Source organism: Camelus ferus, chromosome 2 (assembly GCF_009834535.1).
Source record: "Camelus ferus isolate YT-003-E chromosome 2, BCGSAC_Cfer_1.0, whole genome shotgun sequence".
NCBI classification, from domain to species: Eukaryota; Metazoa; Chordata; class Mammalia; order Artiodactyla; family Camelidae; genus Camelus; species Camelus ferus.
The window spans coordinates 105364440-105383374 of NC_045697.1; the positions used below are offsets into that span (position 1 = coordinate 105364440).

General features: G+C 44.0%; 1 protein-coding gene across 5 annotated transcripts in view; it reads right to left on the bottom strand.

Moving 5' to 3' along the window:
- Window positions 1-16157, bottom strand: part of NR3C2 (nuclear receptor subfamily 3 group C member 2) — a 331163-nt gene extending 315006 nt beyond the window's left edge. Inside the window, exons 1-2 of one of the 5 annotated variants that reach the window (XM_032464650.1) lie at window positions 15150-16157; window positions 5786-7547 (exon numbers count right to left, since the gene is read on the bottom strand). In XM_032464650.1, the coding sequence (XP_032320541.1) occupies window positions 5786-7545 (1760 nt within the window). In that variant the 5' untranslated portion in view covers window positions 7546-7547; window positions 15150-16157. Of the gene's footprint in view, window positions 1-5785; window positions 7548-12818; window positions 13162-14459; window positions 14873-15149 lie in introns of those variants that run through there. The other 4 variants (XM_032464660.1, XM_032464625.1, XM_032464640.1 and 1 more) reach the window with 4 other exon arrangements.
- Window positions 16158-18935: the final 2778 nt, after the last annotated feature.

Sequence of the window (18935 nt, forward strand, 5' to 3'; positions counted from 1 at the left end):
ACCTCTTTTCTACATAGAAATTTTGGCCTTGGCCATACCACTAACAATCATAAATCCAGAGGTTTCCAGAGCGTCAATTAAGTAACACGTGCTTATATATAATTACATTTTAACTTCATCATTACCTTACTATATAAAGAACAAAATCAACCTCTTGAAACCGAAAATAAAGTCTCTATTTGACAAGTTAAAAACTAGAAATTCTAAAATTTAAGATGAAGACATTGTCCATTTAATGCATTTATATCCCATGAATTCTCACTAATAAATTTTGGAATGCAGTCCACAAAACTACACAATTTAATGGCTCTATTTAAAATGGAATCAACAGACCAATATTTTTCTCTCAATTTTAATTTAGTAAATGAAAGAAAACGACAAATTATTTAGCAGCAGAGCTGAAATTTTATCAATAGATGAGTAGTGTGAAACTATAGCAACAGTTGAAAGCCTGGGGCTGGGGGAGTATTACTTTGGAGGAAAAGAAATTAATGGCATCAAAGCATTAGGGGGAGTGAAGTGTTACCCCTAAATTACTGGTGATCAATACAACATGTACTGTCACTCTAAACATTACAAGGGTAGAAAAGGTCAGTCAGACACACGCAGAATTTCAATATTGCAAGAGGCATCAACTCTATAAATGACAAATCTCCAAGTCCTATTTTCAGCACGTTCACATCACTGGTACATAAGTGAACTGCCTTAAGTTGAATAATTTGAGTTTATTTAACTGAAACTAGGGCTTTTAACCTCAACTTTACAGTTTAAGTACAAAGTAATCAGTTCAAATTTACTAATACTTTAGATAATAAAAGGCAGACATACCGACAGATAAACCCAGGCTACTTGTGATGGTAAAAGCAAAATGTATGAAAGGATGCTGTACAGGTTGATTTGTTTATTAAAAAGCAGTAAGTTTTTTTTTTCAATAAAATGATCACCACTCTTACCGGAAATATCATCAATGAATGAAAGTGAATGAATCATCAGAAGAAGCAAGTCTCATTTTAAAGTCATTTAAAATCTAAAATGTAGAAGTGCTATCTAGAATCCTAACCTGGAGAAATTCTAGTTACACTAGCAATTTCAAAATCAAAATGTTAGGAGACAAATAAGAAAAGAAAGTTTCATGTTTTCATTTCCAAATGACCTAAGTAGTTCTGTAATGAATTTTTTTATTATAGTAAATGTCAATAATCAATCTCTCCCCAGCAAAACCCATCACTCTTTCATATTCTGTATTACATAAAGATATTTTTATCTCAATGGCTGATATAGGAAATTTACTAAGAAGGGGTGGGCATAGCTCAGTGGTAGGGCACATGCTTGGCATGCATGAGGTCCCAGGTTCCATCCCCATGCTTCCATTAAAAAAAATAAAAAGATCCTACTTAAACTTACCAAAAAAAAGGTTTACTAAGAGACATGGCAAACTTTGTAACAAATTCCTTGACTTCTGAAGCTTTTGGTTTATTATAGAAGATAAATTTCGAAAATCTCCAGGGACAATTGAAAGATTAAAAAAATAACTGCAGGTATCACTAAATTGTTTCATTCTATGATAGGAAAAAATGAAGCATATATTAAGATAAATTCCTGATTACTTGTCTTGAAATCTACCAGAATGTGCCCTTTGAAACAGTGAACTTTATATCTGAAAGTCTCAGTCAATGTTAGCACTGTGTTATGATGCTATCGAAGTGACTCTATGGCCATAAACACCCAATGTTATGTCAACAGAAAAACCCTGTTTCCAAAAGCAATCACATAAATGCAAAAGAACAAGGAACTCATAGTGTAAGTGTCAAATTTTATGAAAGGAAAGATCCGATTAAAAAAACCCACTACTTTTCAAAGTAAAACAACAGGTCACCCCTACTCACCCTTACCTTTAAATGGTAAATGGTAATGACATTTTTCTATCCTGACTACCCTGGAAACGCCAGAGCTAAGACTTGTGAATAAGATATACTTGAAACCAGACTAGCAAATATGTTAAGGGCTACTTCTATTTTTATTCTTAACATACATGACTCCAAGGAAACTATACAGCCATTTAGTAGCAATGCTGGTAGACCTTAGAGGGCATTTAGGTCAACACCTCTTTAAAATGAAGAAACTGAGGCTGCAACTCAGGGTCACAGCTTTGTGTCCCAGGTAACAGGGAATCTCCAATCTACATGACCCAACTGGGTCCGATGTCCATCACAGAGCTTTCTATCCAGCTTTTGTCACAATTTATTTTACAGTTTGGTAATCAGACAGTCCACTAACTGGAAATTACTAACGGACACAACGTTGGTCACCAATCTCGCAGAATGCCCACAGGGCTGAAACAGACACTCACTCCACCATCATTACCCATTTCTATCAGCTTGAAAAATTCACCTGGGTGAGAATCGTTTTTCTTATCTAGATGAGGCACCCCTCCCCTCAGCATAACATTCAGCAAAGCTAACACAAACAAATTAATAGCCCCTTCTTTCGTTAACCTCTAAAGCATGGAAACGATGCATTCCAAAGGGTGCAATGCTCAATTTCTGGATCTCAGGATGCCTCTCCACGCTTAAAAACATGAGTTGAGGACACCAAGGAGCTTTTGTTTTATGCACTCTATCTGTTGGTATGTACCATATTAGAAATTAAAACTTGTATTTCTTTTAAATCACTTAAAATAATAAGACATTACATGTTAACACACACATGTTTATGAAGAAAAAAAAACCTATTTCCCAGAATGAAAAAACTGTAGTGACAAGAGAGGCACTGTTTTACATTTTTGCAAGTCTACCATCTCCCTTAATAGAAGACAGCTGAATTCTCATATCTACTTCTGTGGTCAGTGTGTGGTGATGTGTTTTGCTTCAAGGATATGAAGAAAATCTGGCTTCACACTGATACGTTGTGGGAAATAGGAGGAGTGTTTTAATGGTCTTTTCAGCTAATTGCAGACACGGTTCTTTCATACCACACCGAAAACGTCACAGTGAGTGGTTTCTTAAAGCTTAGTTGCCACACGGAATCTAAAACCATATCTGTGAACTTTTCAAACACTATTACATTAAAACCATTGGCCTGTCTTCCATTTTGAACAGCTCTTTTACCAAGGCATGGTTTTTGACTCCTCAAACTTCCTTGAAAAGGTCTCAGGAACCCTAAACCATATTCTGAGATTGACTAGCGAACAGTTGAGAGTCCAACCTGAAGACAAAGGATGTTATGAAATCCAGAGGCAGTTCTGCGATGCCTTGGTCCTTTACAATCTTTAAGTCATTAGCTCAGCACTCCCTGGAATGGCCTAGCATCATTATAAATCATGAAATAGGCAAAAAGGTTGGATCTGGGTCCAAAAGATGCAAAATAAGAGGCCGATAATGAAGCTTAGATGAGACTAAATTAAATATTATAATGTGAAGACTAAAATCTAGAAAAAGATCTAAATCTCCTCTGATCCTTGAGCCTTTATTTTGACAATGATCAAAATAAATATATTTGAATAATATTCCCCAGGAAAAGCTATACAGAATTAGTAACCTATAAGAGACTTTAAATAACATTAAAGCTGTGATATTAAAGTTTTTGGAAAACTTCCAATGACTAGCACACTACCAGAATGTACGTAAACAAAATGAATTCCCTGACTATATTATCAAGCATAATAAGAATTTTGGAATTCTCAAGAAGACACACAAGGCAACACCCCCAGTGCCCACAAATGCAGGGTAGGTTCAAGGTCATTGATTCACATGAATATTTAAGGCGATGGGTCACATTAGATCATCAGCAGGCGCTTCATGACTTGAGTGTGAAAACCACAATTGAAACAGTAGAAATAAGGATACAGAACCAACAGAAGAGAGTTAATGATTTTAGCCAGCATACCTCTAATACTTCTACCAGAAATAGATCCACCCCGAGCAATAGCCTTCAAAATGAAAAGAGCATAAATGGAAATGCAGTAGCAAATGCATGGTGCCTGAGCGTTAAAAAACCGTAGAATTTAATCATAAGAATTATCAATACGTATTTCCTTAAACTTTGTATATATTTATTTATTTTGTGGAGTTTCATATAATGCAGAAAAGAGAACGCTAAAAGAAATGGAAACTAAAGATTATGAAAACACTTATCTTAAATGTTAATAGTCATAGCTAAAATGTATGTAGTACTATATAATGCATGCTATATATCAGATGATATTCAAAGTGCTTCTCATAAAATAACTCACTTAATTGTGCCTGATAGCCCTTGAGATGAGTACTACTGGATCCCGTTTTTATAGATGAGAAGACTTACAGCCCAGAGAGGTGACACAAGGAATGTGCACAGGGACACAGAGCAAGTAGGCGGCAGGGCTGGGATTTCAACCAGGGCAGCCATGCTCTTAACGACCAGGCTATCCTTCTGCCTACTAACCCACTAAAAACATCACTTACAAAAACATCTCCATCATGTGCAAAATCTCCTTCTCTGAAAGTAAAACAAAGCGCCAGCAGCAGAACACATGCTGGGTTTGGTTCTGATGAAAGCGATGCTATCTCCTGACATGCATTAAAAGAGTTTAGGATTTAAGAGCAGCAGTATTAGAACCGGATTGAATAGTTCACAGCAATCGAGAACTGTAAGAACAAGTAAGTATCCTTTACGAAATATGTGCTTTCAGAGTAAGGTTTGAATCAAAGGTGAGGAAAAGAAGGCACAAATGAGAGTTTTTACTTTTTGGTTCAGTAAAAAAAAAAGGAGAAAGAATAAGGATTACACGTAAGCCTTAAGTCTTGCTACTGGGATGGACATCTTTCCCCTAAAATAAGTTTTCAAGGAAAATATCCACATATTCCTAGATGCACAAGTGAACTATATCTAGAAAATCTATTCTTTACATGTCCTATAAAGGGATCATTTATCATAACCATGTAATAAAAACAGTACTGAAGCAAAGTCCAATGCAAGTGTTCACTGTATAACTTAGAACCACCCTTTGTAGTCATATCTACAACCTCTCGTTTTTTCTAAATATAGACAATATGCTATCTGCAAGAAGGAAAAGCCAAGAGATATTTAGAGGGAGTAAAGTATGTCTTCTTGCAGATCCTAAAAGTTACAAACAAACAAATTAAAAACTGCAGTGATATACTTCACTTCCAACGAGTAAGAAAGTCAGATTATCCACTTAGTAACTTCAGATGTGCTCAGTCTTTAAAAGCCCTTAAGAGTTAAGGAAATGATTTATTTGTATTGAAAACCACAACTTACATACAATTAACCTACCTAGAAAAAGATGGAAAGGGTTGGGAGCTTCCAAGCAACAGACTTGGGGTTTAATTTCATTTTTCACAACCAATGAGGTGATTAATAGAGAAAACTAAGGAAAAGGAAGACTATGACCACAAAGAAAGCAATTTAAAGCAATTTTAGTGAACTAGTATGTAGATAAAGAAAAAAAAATCTAGCATTAGTCTGCTAAAGTAAACATAGTAACAGGCTGTAGAAAACAAACTTTTTCTAAACACCTACAACAGACAGTGTAGAGAGAGAAGTATATATTGATGCTCCTTCAAAATCAACACAAATATTTTCTGAGATTGTCAGGATTTTTTGTTTGTTTCTCTATTTCAAAAAAGCAGCAACATTTCAACAAGTAAAGGGCTAAACAACCATCGTGAAAGCAAAAATAAAACAGGAAACTGAAATGTATTCAAATTTATCAACTGCAAAGATAATTCGAAGCTTCAGTGCTTTATAAAGCCATAATTTTCAAGACAGGAGAAAAAGGCCAACTTACCTTGATACGTTTTCTGGAATGTATTCTAAGACCGGATATCCATCACTTCTTCTGGATGACAGGTCACCGTGTGATTTCCACGACTCCACTAAAGTACTGACGGGCGGAAAGGAACTCAGGTGTTGGAAAGATTGGTCTCTGGCTGATCGTGATAAAGATATCGTACCTTGAGCACCAATCCTGTAGTGGAAGGACTGTCCACCTGAATTCACACCCACGATGGCAGATGAAGGGATGCTGGCCTCCGGGTAGTAGCTCCCATCATCTGGTTCCTGTTTAATCCCCATTGGGAACCCGCTACTTTCACAGTTACCATCAAAGCCGGGCACAGGTGGTCCTAAAATTCCTGATAGAGAGTAATAGTCTTTATCATCCATAAAGGAAAAATATGAGCCATCCATGAACGGAAAGGGGTTTACTGTTGGATTCCCTTTAAAAGAGGCGCCTGAACACGAATGCTTGGTTGATTCTTGTTTTATTGGTACTGAGAATGGAGAATCAGAATTTACTTTGCTATTTCCTCCTAGACACGAGCTGCTAAAAGCTCCATCTGGCTCCGGCTTTATGTACTGGACGATGTTAAGCTGGCCAGTCACACCGTTGGAGATGGCATTCTCTGCTTCCTCAGTCTTAGGAAAGGGGACCTCTTGAGCACCTTTCTCATGTGTGTCTGGACTAGGAACCACATCGCGGGTTGCACTGGATCCAGCAGGGGTGCCCGAAGCCGTGTAGCTGAAGGCATTGCTTACGGGGCTACAGATCGAGCCCACGGTACTAGCACTTGGGCTGGACAGCGTGGATCTGTTATTTGTGTTGGAAGGGCTGGAAACAGAGCACCTTGAGTTGTTGATATTTGCAGGGCTAGATACAGAGGATCGCAGAATGACGTTGTTAGGACTGGAGACCGGAGATTTTACACTGCAGTGACTCGGGGGGCTGGAAATCGGGGACTTCATGCTACTCAATGGACTTGAGAGAGGAGAGCCCACATTGCTGGCGTGGGCTGGGCTGTGCGACCTGGAGCTCCGGTTCTCAATATTAGGGGAGCACGTGAGAGAAGTCCCCTGGGTGATGGGGCTGTGCACTGTGAAACTGCCAAAGCTGGCCGAGGTGGAGGACACAGAGCTGATGCCGGCAGGGCTGCAACCCGAAGATGGCATGTTCAGAGGGCTGCAAACGGGGGGGCTCCTCTCATGACACATGACAGGGCTCTTCACGATGGCGCGCATGACCCCGCCGTTCACAGAGCTCCCCGGCTCAGACATAAATGATCTCAAGGGCCTGCTCACGCTCCCGAGAGTGGAAGGACGATGGCCGTTTTCTTTGTAAAACTTCACCAGCTGTTCAACGTTCTGATAGATCTTTGCTGGACTCGTGCTTCCTTGCTGGTTCTGCTGATCGTAAGTGTTGTAGTCAGCATCTCTTACCGAATCCATGTATAACCCCATGGACTCAGCTACGGTGGCTGAAAGTTCCTTAGATTCCAGCTCGGTTTTAATATCAGATGTTAAAATCCCAGGCCGATTACTGTCTTGCTGAAGGCAAGGGAGTAGTTCGTGTTTTTCTTTGCTGCTTCCTTGAGTACTGTTGTTTGGAATAGCACCGGAAACACAGCTCACGTTGACAATCTCCATGTAGTTATTCTCATCGGTCCTCTCTGTAGGTCCCAGGGAAGAACGCTCCGCAGCCTGAGAAACTTGACCCCACCGTCTTTCCATATCTAGACCTTCATGGAGACTGTGGTAGCCCTTGGTCTCCATAGCTGACAAACAAATTGATATGAAAAAATTGAATTAGAGTCATTTATGGCAAGATTACTCTAACAGACATTCTAAAATTGCATTTACTGAGCTATAAATACATATTCTACTCATTATAAGCAATACTTCCAGTTTTATTAAAATTATTACCTTTTTAGGTGCTGATATAACAAGGCTATTGACTATAACTGGTCCAGAAGCCAGAATGTAAGAAGCCATCATATAAAATTATTTTGCATCTAGATGACAGTAACATATTTGCTAAAATACAGCCTTTAGAATTTGCAAAGAATACTTACAAATGTTAACTTATGTAATATTTAGGGTAGTCTTGGGGGATAAATGAGGCAGGAAGGGAGGAAACTGAGGACTTAGGTGGGCAACTTGCCCAAGGTCAAAAGCATAACAAATGACAGAGTCAGGTTTAAAACTAAATCTTCTAACTCCAAGCCATTGGAATCTTTCAAGCATATGGAAGCTGTTTTCCATATCTAATACATGGTTTTATTAAAAACAACAGGGAAATGCAATTAATGTTAGTTACCATTTCCCAAAATAAAGTTATCAAGTGAATTATCACGAGAAAAATAACTTAGGAGTTATTTCTAAAACAACATGATTTTCTTAAAATGGGTTAGTGATGGAAATAATTTAATGTCAATTCTGCAAAGTGAAGATTCATATAGCCTGATTAATTAAGGCGATTCATAGCTCAGAGAGGCTATAGGACAACCGGACAATGTCAAGATTCTAGTCTGTATTTCAGTACTGGGAAGGACTCTGCCATGCAGCCTCAGCTCAGTTGTACCTCTGCTAAAAAGACTCCCAACAGTGTCATACACAACAGTTAATGGAGGAAGTTTGAGATGGGTCCTGACAATTTATGTGTTCACTCATTCAACAAATATTTACCAAGTGTGTGCTACATCCTGGGCCTAAGACGAGTCACTAAATCTATGATGATAAACAAAACAGGCACTGTCTCCATCCTCAGGTCGCCCGCAGGGTTGTTTTAGATATACAATCATATCCATTGGCTCTCTATATAAATTTATTTCATAGATAGAATAATTATAATCGGCTATATTTATAATAATTCTTATGTATTACATCATTTGATGCACTGTTACAAGCCTGTCACACATATTAACTTATTTGCCCTTATAAACAACCCTACAAGATTGGCAAAGTATTATCCAAATGATACGACTGGGGAAACTGAGGCACGAGCCACACAGCAGAGCTGGAACTGGACCCCAGGTCTTTATCTCCACCTTGGCATTACTTTGGGGCCTGACAGTTCTTTGTTGAGGATGTGTGTCCTGTGCATTATAAGATGTTTGGCAGCAGCCCTGACCTCTTCCCACTAGACGCCAGCAGCATTCCTCCTCCTGCACTGAGACAGCCAAAACTGTCTCCAGACCCTGCCCAACACCCCAGCACCCTGGCTGAAAACCACCGGCCACTCTAAAGAAACACACCTCAAAGAAAAGTCACTCATTCTCAATAATAGTTCATTTGTACGTTTTCATATATAAAACTCTAAAAATCTTTATGCATGCATTTTTCAAATCCTTTCAGGCGTGTAAACAATCTCTTGACTCAAACGAAGGTCCTGATCAAAAAGATGCAGTTTCTGCAGTTCTTAACACAAGTATTACTTTAGACCTCTCATCCTACCCCTCCTTGCCCCACCTTTTGCCATTTACAACCTCCACCCACCCTACCTACCCCTCATTGAAAAGAGACTAGGAAGACTTTCTGCTCCAGAACTTTAATTAACATGGAGAAATAACATAATGACTCTACCAAATAAATTGGCATTAGATATTAGATTAGAAATTAGGCATTAGATACAAAGCTCTACAACAAAATGTAATGCCCAAACTGTCCAAGTAGCATCATTACCTCTCACTTTTCTGTATTCCACATGAGATTTTAAGTTCTCGGAAGGCAGAAACTGTATCAATTTTACCACTGCATCCCAAGAAGACAGCATATTGCAAATAAAAAAATTTAAACTATTATAAGCATCAATACTCTATAGTTTGTGAACATTAAAATCTCCCAATTGTGTAACATGCTTTTACTTCAAGAACATTATTCTGTAAAGTCCTAATCACAAATTAATCACAAAATAGAGGAAAATAAATCAAGTTACGATGTTTGAGGAGATAACCCGGTAATTCCAGCCAAAAAAAGTTAGTGTGGGTGAAAGCCAAGTAAAAGTTGAAAAAAATATACAGTGAAATGGGACCAAAACAGCCTACTGGCATTTCCTACCTTATGGGAAAACTAGTTAGTTGCAGCAATAGGTTGAAAAGTATCAGGAAATAACAGTACTGCGTCTACTTTTACCTAAGAATATTCTGTCCTCCCCATACCAAACCTGAACAGATTTACATCTAAGGTATAGGTGTTTCAGGTTCAAATTCATTAAACTCCACAAGAAACATGTCTACTCCTTTTCAAAACTGAACACCTTCTGTGTTCACCAAGCCACCCCCAAACCCTGTCCCTAAGCCCACATTCCCTGTCTTGGTGAACTGCACTACCCTCTACCCAAATGCCTAGAAGTCACCCTTGCCTTGGCACCCTTAACCAAAGGTCTCCATAGGCTCACCCCTCCCCACTCCCACACCTAGAGCCCCCCTGCCCCCCCACCAACCCCCCTCCCAGGCAACAGGACTATCTGCCCTGAGTCTGAAGGGCGATCCCCAACTAGCCTCTCTCCAAAAAATCATCCTCCAAATTGTCTTTCGGGGAAAGGATGATCACTGACTACCTTTTTTTGAAGTTTCACAGTGGAAGTCAGCATGCTAGAACTCCTGGGAGGTTCTACAGAACAGAAACCTGTTTCCTTTTTAATCCAGCATTCCCTAAATAATTTGACCACTGTACCGTTTTTTCACAGAACATCTACTACTATTCCAAGGGACAGTCTTCATCACTCTGCCTCAAAGCAGGAGCCATATCTCAGATACGTGAGGCTCTATGAAGACTTGATAAGCATCCATCCGGGAAATGATGGGCAAAAACCCTCTTAAAGCTCTCTACAAGGAAGCACCTTATCAGCCAACATCACACAGCTGATCACAACTTTCCAAGCCCTGTTTGACTAGCCTTGAACTCTCTTGACAATAACATAAACCTGCCTGTATTTCACATTATTGACAGGGCTATCATTAGAGAATTTGCAACAGGCTCTGCTGAAATCTACAATGGCTTTGTTTAAGGTATTCTCATCTACCAACTTAATGCACATCTCAACAAAGAAAACAGAGTAAAGGCTGGCAATAAACATGGAAGAATGGAGGACATCTAGTATCTGCATGGTTTCCACTGCAAGCATTTTTAAAAAACAGATTTTTTTAAAAAAAATATATGATTACTGAAATATTTTATGCTAAATTTCCCTATTAGTTTAGTTGGTCTGTTCTGTAAACAAATGGATGACGTTAGGAATTTATTTCTTATGTTGTCCAGGAAATCCAGGTTATCTTTTTGGAATTGTCCTAAGGACCATGGCTTGAGCAGAATTTCAGTCAATCTGAACTTACTACTGAGTACTGAAAATACCAGTTGATGAATATAATCCTCATAGAACTTAATATCCAGAGGGTAATGGGAAAGTTTTTGTTACTAATGTAAAACGTGAAGCAGACACTAGTATACAAATCTAGCTTATACAAAATCAGACTTGTCTCCCTTACAATAGGAAGTATAACAAAGACTCTCTTGGGACGAGGACAAAAATCATTATGACCCCTAAATTTTCATGCAAATAGCCTCCCTGTCCAAAAATAAAGGAACTTTCACATAAGGAAAGTAAGGAAAAAGCACTGATAGTTCTACCTTAAGCCCTATATATGCTCTTAAACACTCTTTTGCAAAGGAAAAATCTGACTTTAAAATTTTACACTTTACAGACTGTGTTAAATTGCTGTTTTCCATAAGAAAGTAGTTTTTATTCAGGAATATTAACAAGGAGATTCTTGCAAATTTATATTTTATCTGAAAACACTTTCACTTTTACTACCCTCAAAATATAGTCCCATTTCAAATGCATTATTTTCTATACTTATTTGACTATAATATGCCGTCTTAAAGGCAGAACCTTAAGAATTTCACAATTTTCACTGGTTGCATAGTTGTAAAAGTTCACTGTAACTTTTTTTCTGTCATCCCCACTATAGAACTATTATTACGTTTCCCTTTTTTATAGACAAGGTAAATGATATAAATCAGCTCAAGGTCACATAAGAGAGCCGGAGAACCAGTCAGAACTGAACACACCTGATTTCTATTCACTCACCTAATTCACTGAGCCACCTGATCTTTCCAAAATCCCCAAACTAAGCTATTTCTCCCTTAAAGGAAAAAGTTCCCCTTTATTTTTTAAAACTTCTCTCCTCAAGCATTTCCATGATAGCGTGCCATGAAGTCAAATATAAAATTAAAACTGCCCAGAACTTCACAAATAGGGAACGCAGTTATCATTACTATGTAAATATCATCAAAACAGCACCTAGAGAAATGGCAACTCAAATGTTAAAAAGCAATTTAGTGCATTTGAAATTCAGTGGTTTCAAAACCTCGTCTGCTATCAAACAGAAGTTTTCCCAACTCCTACGTTACAATAAATATTTAAAATTGTTGGTGCCATAAATCATTACGACTTAAACCTGGTCTTTTAAAATTCATTAGGAAAAGCCATGCACCTAAATTCAGTAGTAGGGTACGGATGCCACCAAAAGAAGCTTCATCCCTCTCCTCTGCCTTTAGAATTCCAACTGATGCCACAGAAAGCATCTCTTTCGAGAGTTTCGTGAATACTAAGGAACGGGAAATGCACGAATTTCTGGAGCCCCTTTCACACAGTTTCTATCAGGATCTGTATCTCCTTCAACTGCCCTTTTCCCGCTATACCTACAGCTGAGATTTGGGTGCTTCCGTAACTGATAGAGAGAAGAAATATTATTCAAACGTCCTTTAAAATCTGTACAAGGAAAACGACCCCGAAATTCATCTTTGGGGAAAGGAAAGGGTGGTAGACCTCCAACTCTCCAAAGTGGCCAAACTTTCCCAAAATAGTCCTCTGGCGGCCAAAGCGGGGGAAAAGTGGAAAACCAAAACAAAACAACAAGCACACAGCACCCTACTGATTGTGCCTCCGGATTACGCAGCCACTTCTCCCTGCAAAGTGCACGCTCCCGCGCCGCGGCCGCACGCCGAGCCGGGCAAGCGGTGCCCAGCCGCGCACCCCTACACACCTGCCCCGGCCGGGGTCCGTCTCTCGGCGTCTACCTGTTGCAGCGCTCGCCAACGCCACGACACCCCTGCTGCGGAACCCCCCTAAATCCAACCACATCCAGGCCAGCGAGTGCCGCTCTCCCTGCAGCGGGAGAGCCCGAGGCAGCAACGCTCTTGCACCCAGGTGACTGCACGGGTTTCCTCCGAGCAGCCCGAAGTTGGCTTGCGTCTCCCCGGTCCAATGACACCCCGGGCGCGGAGGGGCGGAGAGGAGGAGGAGGGGGCAGGGGCCGGGGCAGGGCCGGGGCGGGCGAAGTAGAGAGGGAGAGAGCGCGCGAGAGGGCGGGCGAAAGCCCGGAGGGGGAGTGGGCCAGCTGGAGGGCCGGCCCTTTTAAAAGCGGGTCACATGTCCAGATAAAAAGTTCAGGTTCTGTCCCGCCCCTCTGAGCCCCTCCCATTGGTCTAGAGGGAAGCAAGGCTCCGCCAGGCTGGCTTCTCATTGGATAATCCTGGCTGTCAGTCACCAGGAGGGCGACATGACTGATACAAAGTTGCTGCGACACAGCCTGGACTCGGCAGCTCCCTTAAAGCTGCAGAAGCGGCGGCTGTTTGGTATGCAGGGCAGCGGTTACGACACTAGGTACCCTCCACACGCTGCCCCCCGCCCCCTCCTCCCTCGACTGCCCCAGACTTGCTCACGCCCGCCTGGCTCTCCTCCTAGCTAACCCCAGGATGTCTGGAAAGACGTGAAAAGTCTGATGACGCGGAAGAAGCCGGTTTTTCCAAAAGCCAGTCAAGGTGTTGTCCCCTGACACTCTCCACCTGCAGCGCCAGGTGAACGGCGGCCCTGGCCTAGGCGCCGCCTACGGCGTCCGCGCGCAGGGAAAGACTTGGTGGGCTTCTCCCGACCCCCGAGGTTCGGTTCCCCGCCCCTTTCCTCGGTCTGCGGAGTTACCTCTGGGCAGAGCAGGCGCAGCCTCCGCTGCCAGCGAGCAAGAGGATCACGTTCCCACTCGATTTGAATTTCCTTGTTTTAACTGTGCCGGAAAAGCGGGTGGTATCAGTGCAGCCAAATCCCTTTAAACACAGCGTCTCTCCACCGCCGCCCCCCAAAGTGCCAGGGTCAAGAGCTGATGTACTCCTTCCTTATAATTTTGTTGCTGTTATTTATTACTTTCCTATTGGATTTTTCCACTAGTTCTGCTTGAAAGAAAGCTTACCATCGAGGATAGTCACTTCTTTAAAATGGGTGGGAGAGGGTGCACATAATTGGGAAAAACAAACAGTAGTGGGTAAGGAAACAACTGTTTTCTAAGGATCAGGCGTCTGCAAGAAGAAATTTCGGTTTCCCTCCAACTGCGCCCTACCTCGACTCTCCTCCCGCCCACCCAAACGCGGTAGTTACTGAGCAAAAGGATGGGGCTTCTTAACTTTGATTTCTGAGGAATTTGAGGCTCCGCGTATAAGGCTCCGTTTTAGATTCCCGGCTGGCCCAGAGTCAGCCCAGTGACGTACACGCCTAAATCTGGTCCCCCGGCCCTCGGCGACCCGCAGCCCGGCGGCGGCAGCTGTACAGCCTCCCGCCTCACCCTTGCCCCGTCCCAGCCAAATTCGGAAGGGCGGGGGTTCGCCCTGTGCCCAAAGGCCCCTCCTCTCCTTACAGTTAATTAAGCTTCAGAATTCCAGACCCCGAATCCAGAAAGACTCGAACTCTCGGAGGCTCCAGGTAGGGAACTCCCAGGCGGCGGGAGCGATGGCGGAGGCGCAGGAGAGCTGGTCCCGACCCCTGACTCTGGTACTCAGCAGTCCCCCGCGCCAAGCGGTCCCCAGCGCCCCAGCAGCCAGGAGTCTCCGCGAGTGTCCCAACTTTCCCGCGGGGCCCGCGGTCATGCGCGCTCTCCGGGCCAAGCGAGCAGCCGGGCATCGATCGCACTCGAGGCCGAGCGCGGGCGGCTGACAGGAGCGAGGGGAGTTCTGGACCTAATGCCCTGGCACTGGAGAAGACGGCGGCTCAGCCTGCGCTACCGAATTATTCATTATTAAAGGAATGGACGTGTCTCTTTTACTAAGTTTTTGCCTCCTTTACCGAGGGCCAGTCTTGCGCTGGATCGTCGGCTTCTTGCAAAATCTAGGTTAGAATCTTGCAGGTACAGCTGCCGCGATTGCTCGCCCGCCGCCCAGCACCCCTGCCCGAAGGCGGCCCGGCGGGCACCTTGTCTCCAGCCCACAGCCCACCTCGTCTTGCCAACCCGCGCCCTCTGCGCGGACCATGCCTTTCCCCCGGGCCCCCTGCGTTCCCTGGGCCCCCTCCCGCCGCTATCAGCGCAAAGTGACTGTCGCTGCACACTCACCTTTTCTAGGACATGGTGGGGAAGCTGGGGCGCGGGGTGGGGGGTGAGTGGGGGCAGCCAGACTCCAGCCGCCGCGGCTGCTACTGCCACCAGCAAGTCCAACACTAGCAGATCGGCGGTAAGGATGGAGAGGAAGATAATCCCGGCAGTCGCCCTACTGATGGTGGGTAGAGCAATAGAGCAGTAGTGTTGTTACCCCGCAGGAGGAGGCGAGGCGGCGGCGCCAAATCTCGCAGAGGGGGACGCGGGCGCCCGCCCGCCCCCAGCAGCGGCGGCTGGGCCTCAGGCGGGCCCCTCTCTCGGGGCTGCTGGCCTCCCGGGCCGTGACGGCGGCGGCCCTGGGAGCCGGGAAGTCCGGCGGGATGACCCCTCGCCGGCCGCCCCGCAGCGGGCTCTCCGCGCGCCCCCTCTTCGGGCCTGGGGTGGCTGGTGACAGCTCGGGCGGCGGAGCGTGTGTGTTTGTGTGTGTGTGTGTGTGTGGAGGGGGCGGCCGCAGGGGGAGCCCGCGGCGCCGCGGCCCCCTCCACGGGTCACACCCTCACTAGCGGGAGGAGGCGGCAAAGCGTCCAGCCATCAGCTGGTGGGAAACGGGGCTAGGGGCGCCCGTGGCCGCTCTCCCACCCTGGCCACTGGCTGCGAGAAGGCCGAGGGCGAACGGAACCCCAATATACGTCACCCCCCACCCCTCCCCACGGCTCCCCAAAGTCCGACCCTGACCTCGCGGCCCGGCCTCAGGTGCAGTTCCCGGCCGCGGGGGGAGACGCGGGCTAGGGACCACGCGCGGGGGGCAGGAGGGAAAAGTTTCTTTTCCTGCTCCCCCGCTGCCCACCCGGCGAGGCGGCTCCTCTCCCCCTTCTCTCGGGCTCGCCGCGCCTATGCCCCACCCCCACCGTGGGGGGGGCGCCGAGGAAGGACAGGGTGCCTGCGCACGGGGGCGTGTGGGGAGAGTGGCGAGGAGCGGCGGCCGCCACCGGTCCCCTCGCTCTGACAGCGGCTCAGACGCCGCCGCCGCCGCCGCCCGCTCGGCGGAGCGAGCCGCGAAAGGGGCCGAGCGCTAGGACCCCTCCCCCCTCCGCTCGCCCAGCGCCGCACGCCCCCGCGCCGCCCCGCGCGCCCCCGAGCCCTCCCGCCGCCGGGGCAGACACCTACGCAGATGCGAAAGTGAAAGGGGGGCGACCCAGGCTGCAGGGCGACCGGCGGCGCACGGGCGCGCGGCGGGGGGCGGAGGGCGGAGGATGGAGCTGTGACCCGCGATCCCGGGATTCTCCGGCTCCGGCTGCCCTGCGGAGCCGCCTGCGCTTCCTGGCTCCCCAGCTCCGGAGTCCCACGTCCTCCCCCCAGCAGCCACACAGATCACCCCCATCAGGGCATATGTGTGCGTGTTCACGAGCACTCACGTGTGTGAGAGAGACGCTCCAGCCCCAGACTTCTACCTCCCCATTACACTTACCCTTAGTGGAGGATTTTGGTGGGGGGATGCATCACTACCACTTCAAGGTTCCCCAGCTTGTTGTCCTTTAGGACTCAGTTAAACACCACGAATTGACCACACGCCCCCCTTTCCCGGTTTAACGCTCCTTTTCCTACAGACTCTAATGACCCCACCCCGCCCCCGGCCCCCTGCCCTTTGCTGAGTTCTTTGCCGTTTTCTTCCTAAATAACTGTGAAAGTTGTTAATCCCTTCCCATACAAGACCGTGTTAAACACGGAGCTGCCCTGTTAAAACAATCACTGCCTCTCTTTAACCGCATTCCCACTGTCCGAGTCTCCGGCTTCCCTTTATGTCTGTCCCCCACGCAGTGTTGGCACGACCCTGTTATTGCATGGCTCAAGGTGGCATTTGGCCTCCAGCAAAACAACCTTTTGCCTGTTTCCTTATTTGCAGGGAATGTGAAGTTCTTAAGGTATTATGTTTTCGGTGAAATCAAGAAAATAATAATTAAATAATAAATGTTCACAGTTAATAATTATTCGATGAACTTTAAAAAGAACCACCATTTAGAAGTGTGCTGACTGCAAAAACTGAATTTCGAAATGCATCAAAAATGGGATGGATTGACATTTATTAATGAGTTGATAAAATGGACAAAAGGATGGACAGTTATGTGATTAAAGCAATGTAAGTGGTACAATATTAGTGGTAGAATCTAGGTGGTGGGTGTACAGGTGTTCACTGTAAAATTAAACTATTTTGTATGTTTCACATTTTTCGTTATGTTAGAGAAAAAGTGTTCTCATTTAATGTAACATATAATGTAAATTCAGTTTACAAAATTGATAAATTAGGCATTGATTATTCCTTTCCCCTTTACAAAACAATTTTCTTTACCCAGTCTTTACCCAGATACTTTACCACTAATCAGTAATTTCCATTACAGACAACTTGTCAGGAATCAGACAAGTGGGGTTATTATAACTGCAATATTTTAGACATCTAGATTCCTTCCTGTGTCTTCTCTTGTCCAATCTCAAATTTTAATTTTCCATGCTTTAAAAGAGTTTGGTATTATAAAACTAAGATTGAGTTTTAAGCATTTATAGATACTCTTTTGACAGTTTTCCACACCAAAATAGCTTGAGGGGGGAGGTCCACATGCCTGTATATATCAGCTTCCTCTCATCCTTCGACAGAAATGTTTGAGATCTTGCCGTTACTAATAGGCAAACCTTTATTTTTGGAAATCTGTGTATTTGGGTATTTGCCCAAACGTTTGAACAATTAAGTTTCCCTCTTCTCTTTATTTTCTTTTGCTGGCTGTAAGAGGTGGTCTTGTGCCACCCTAGAAGGAAAACAGCTCCAGGATAAGATCTATGATTCCCTTATCCGAAGAGAAAGTGGCACTGATTTTGCTGGGAATCACCCCACAAGTGATGTCTCTGAAAGACTCCATCAAAGATGGAGATGCAGGTTTTTCTGGTTGTTCAGAATACTCTTCGTTCCAATGCCCATTAATAAAGAGCTCTATCAACCTTAAAAATGTATGCCTCTAAATGTCGTTACTTGCTTACTTTTTAAGCTGTCTCTTAACAAACTTTGTTCTTTTCATCCTTTTGGATATTTTTTTTCTTTGCAAAAGGATGGAAATGTATTTTTAAGAAAAACAAAAATTAAGAAAGGCAAAGTACAGAATGGGACCTCAACTTCATCTCCAAATAGTTGGAGACTATTTACAGCTGCCAAATAGTCTTAAACCTTGTAGCCGCATCCGATACCTCCCTTTTGACAATTGTTCACCCTCCTTCCACAGTCGCTGTACCTCAGGACACCTCCTCCCCTCATCCTATTAGTGTCAAACTCCCTGAGGTTTGCTACTGTAAAGTGCACGACTCAGCGTTTGCAATTTACATGTGTGACATCACATCCTCTATTATATAACTTCAGATACAAAGCCTAATACCATCTAAGTTTGTGTTGGAAAAAATCCTCCCTTGCTCTTTATTTCAGTTTTAGCAGGGCTACCCCTTAGTTCTCTGATCCTAATCCCAGTTCTTCAAACAGCTGACACTGAGGGAGAGAAAAAAAAACATGGAGTTATTTAAACCATGAAATTATAAGCAACTCCTCCCCACCAATTGAATATATTTTGAAATGTATTACATACCTCTCCTTTATATCTTTAATTTCTGACCGCAAAGTAAAGCCCATTAGGTATCAAATAATTTAATTGTATTCAATCATTTTAAAAAGTTAAAGGCTAAGCATTTGGTCATAGTTAACTTCATTAATAAGCCTAGCCATGCTGGCACTTTTTTTTTTTTTCTTTCTAAAAAGCTGGGCTTTTTTTT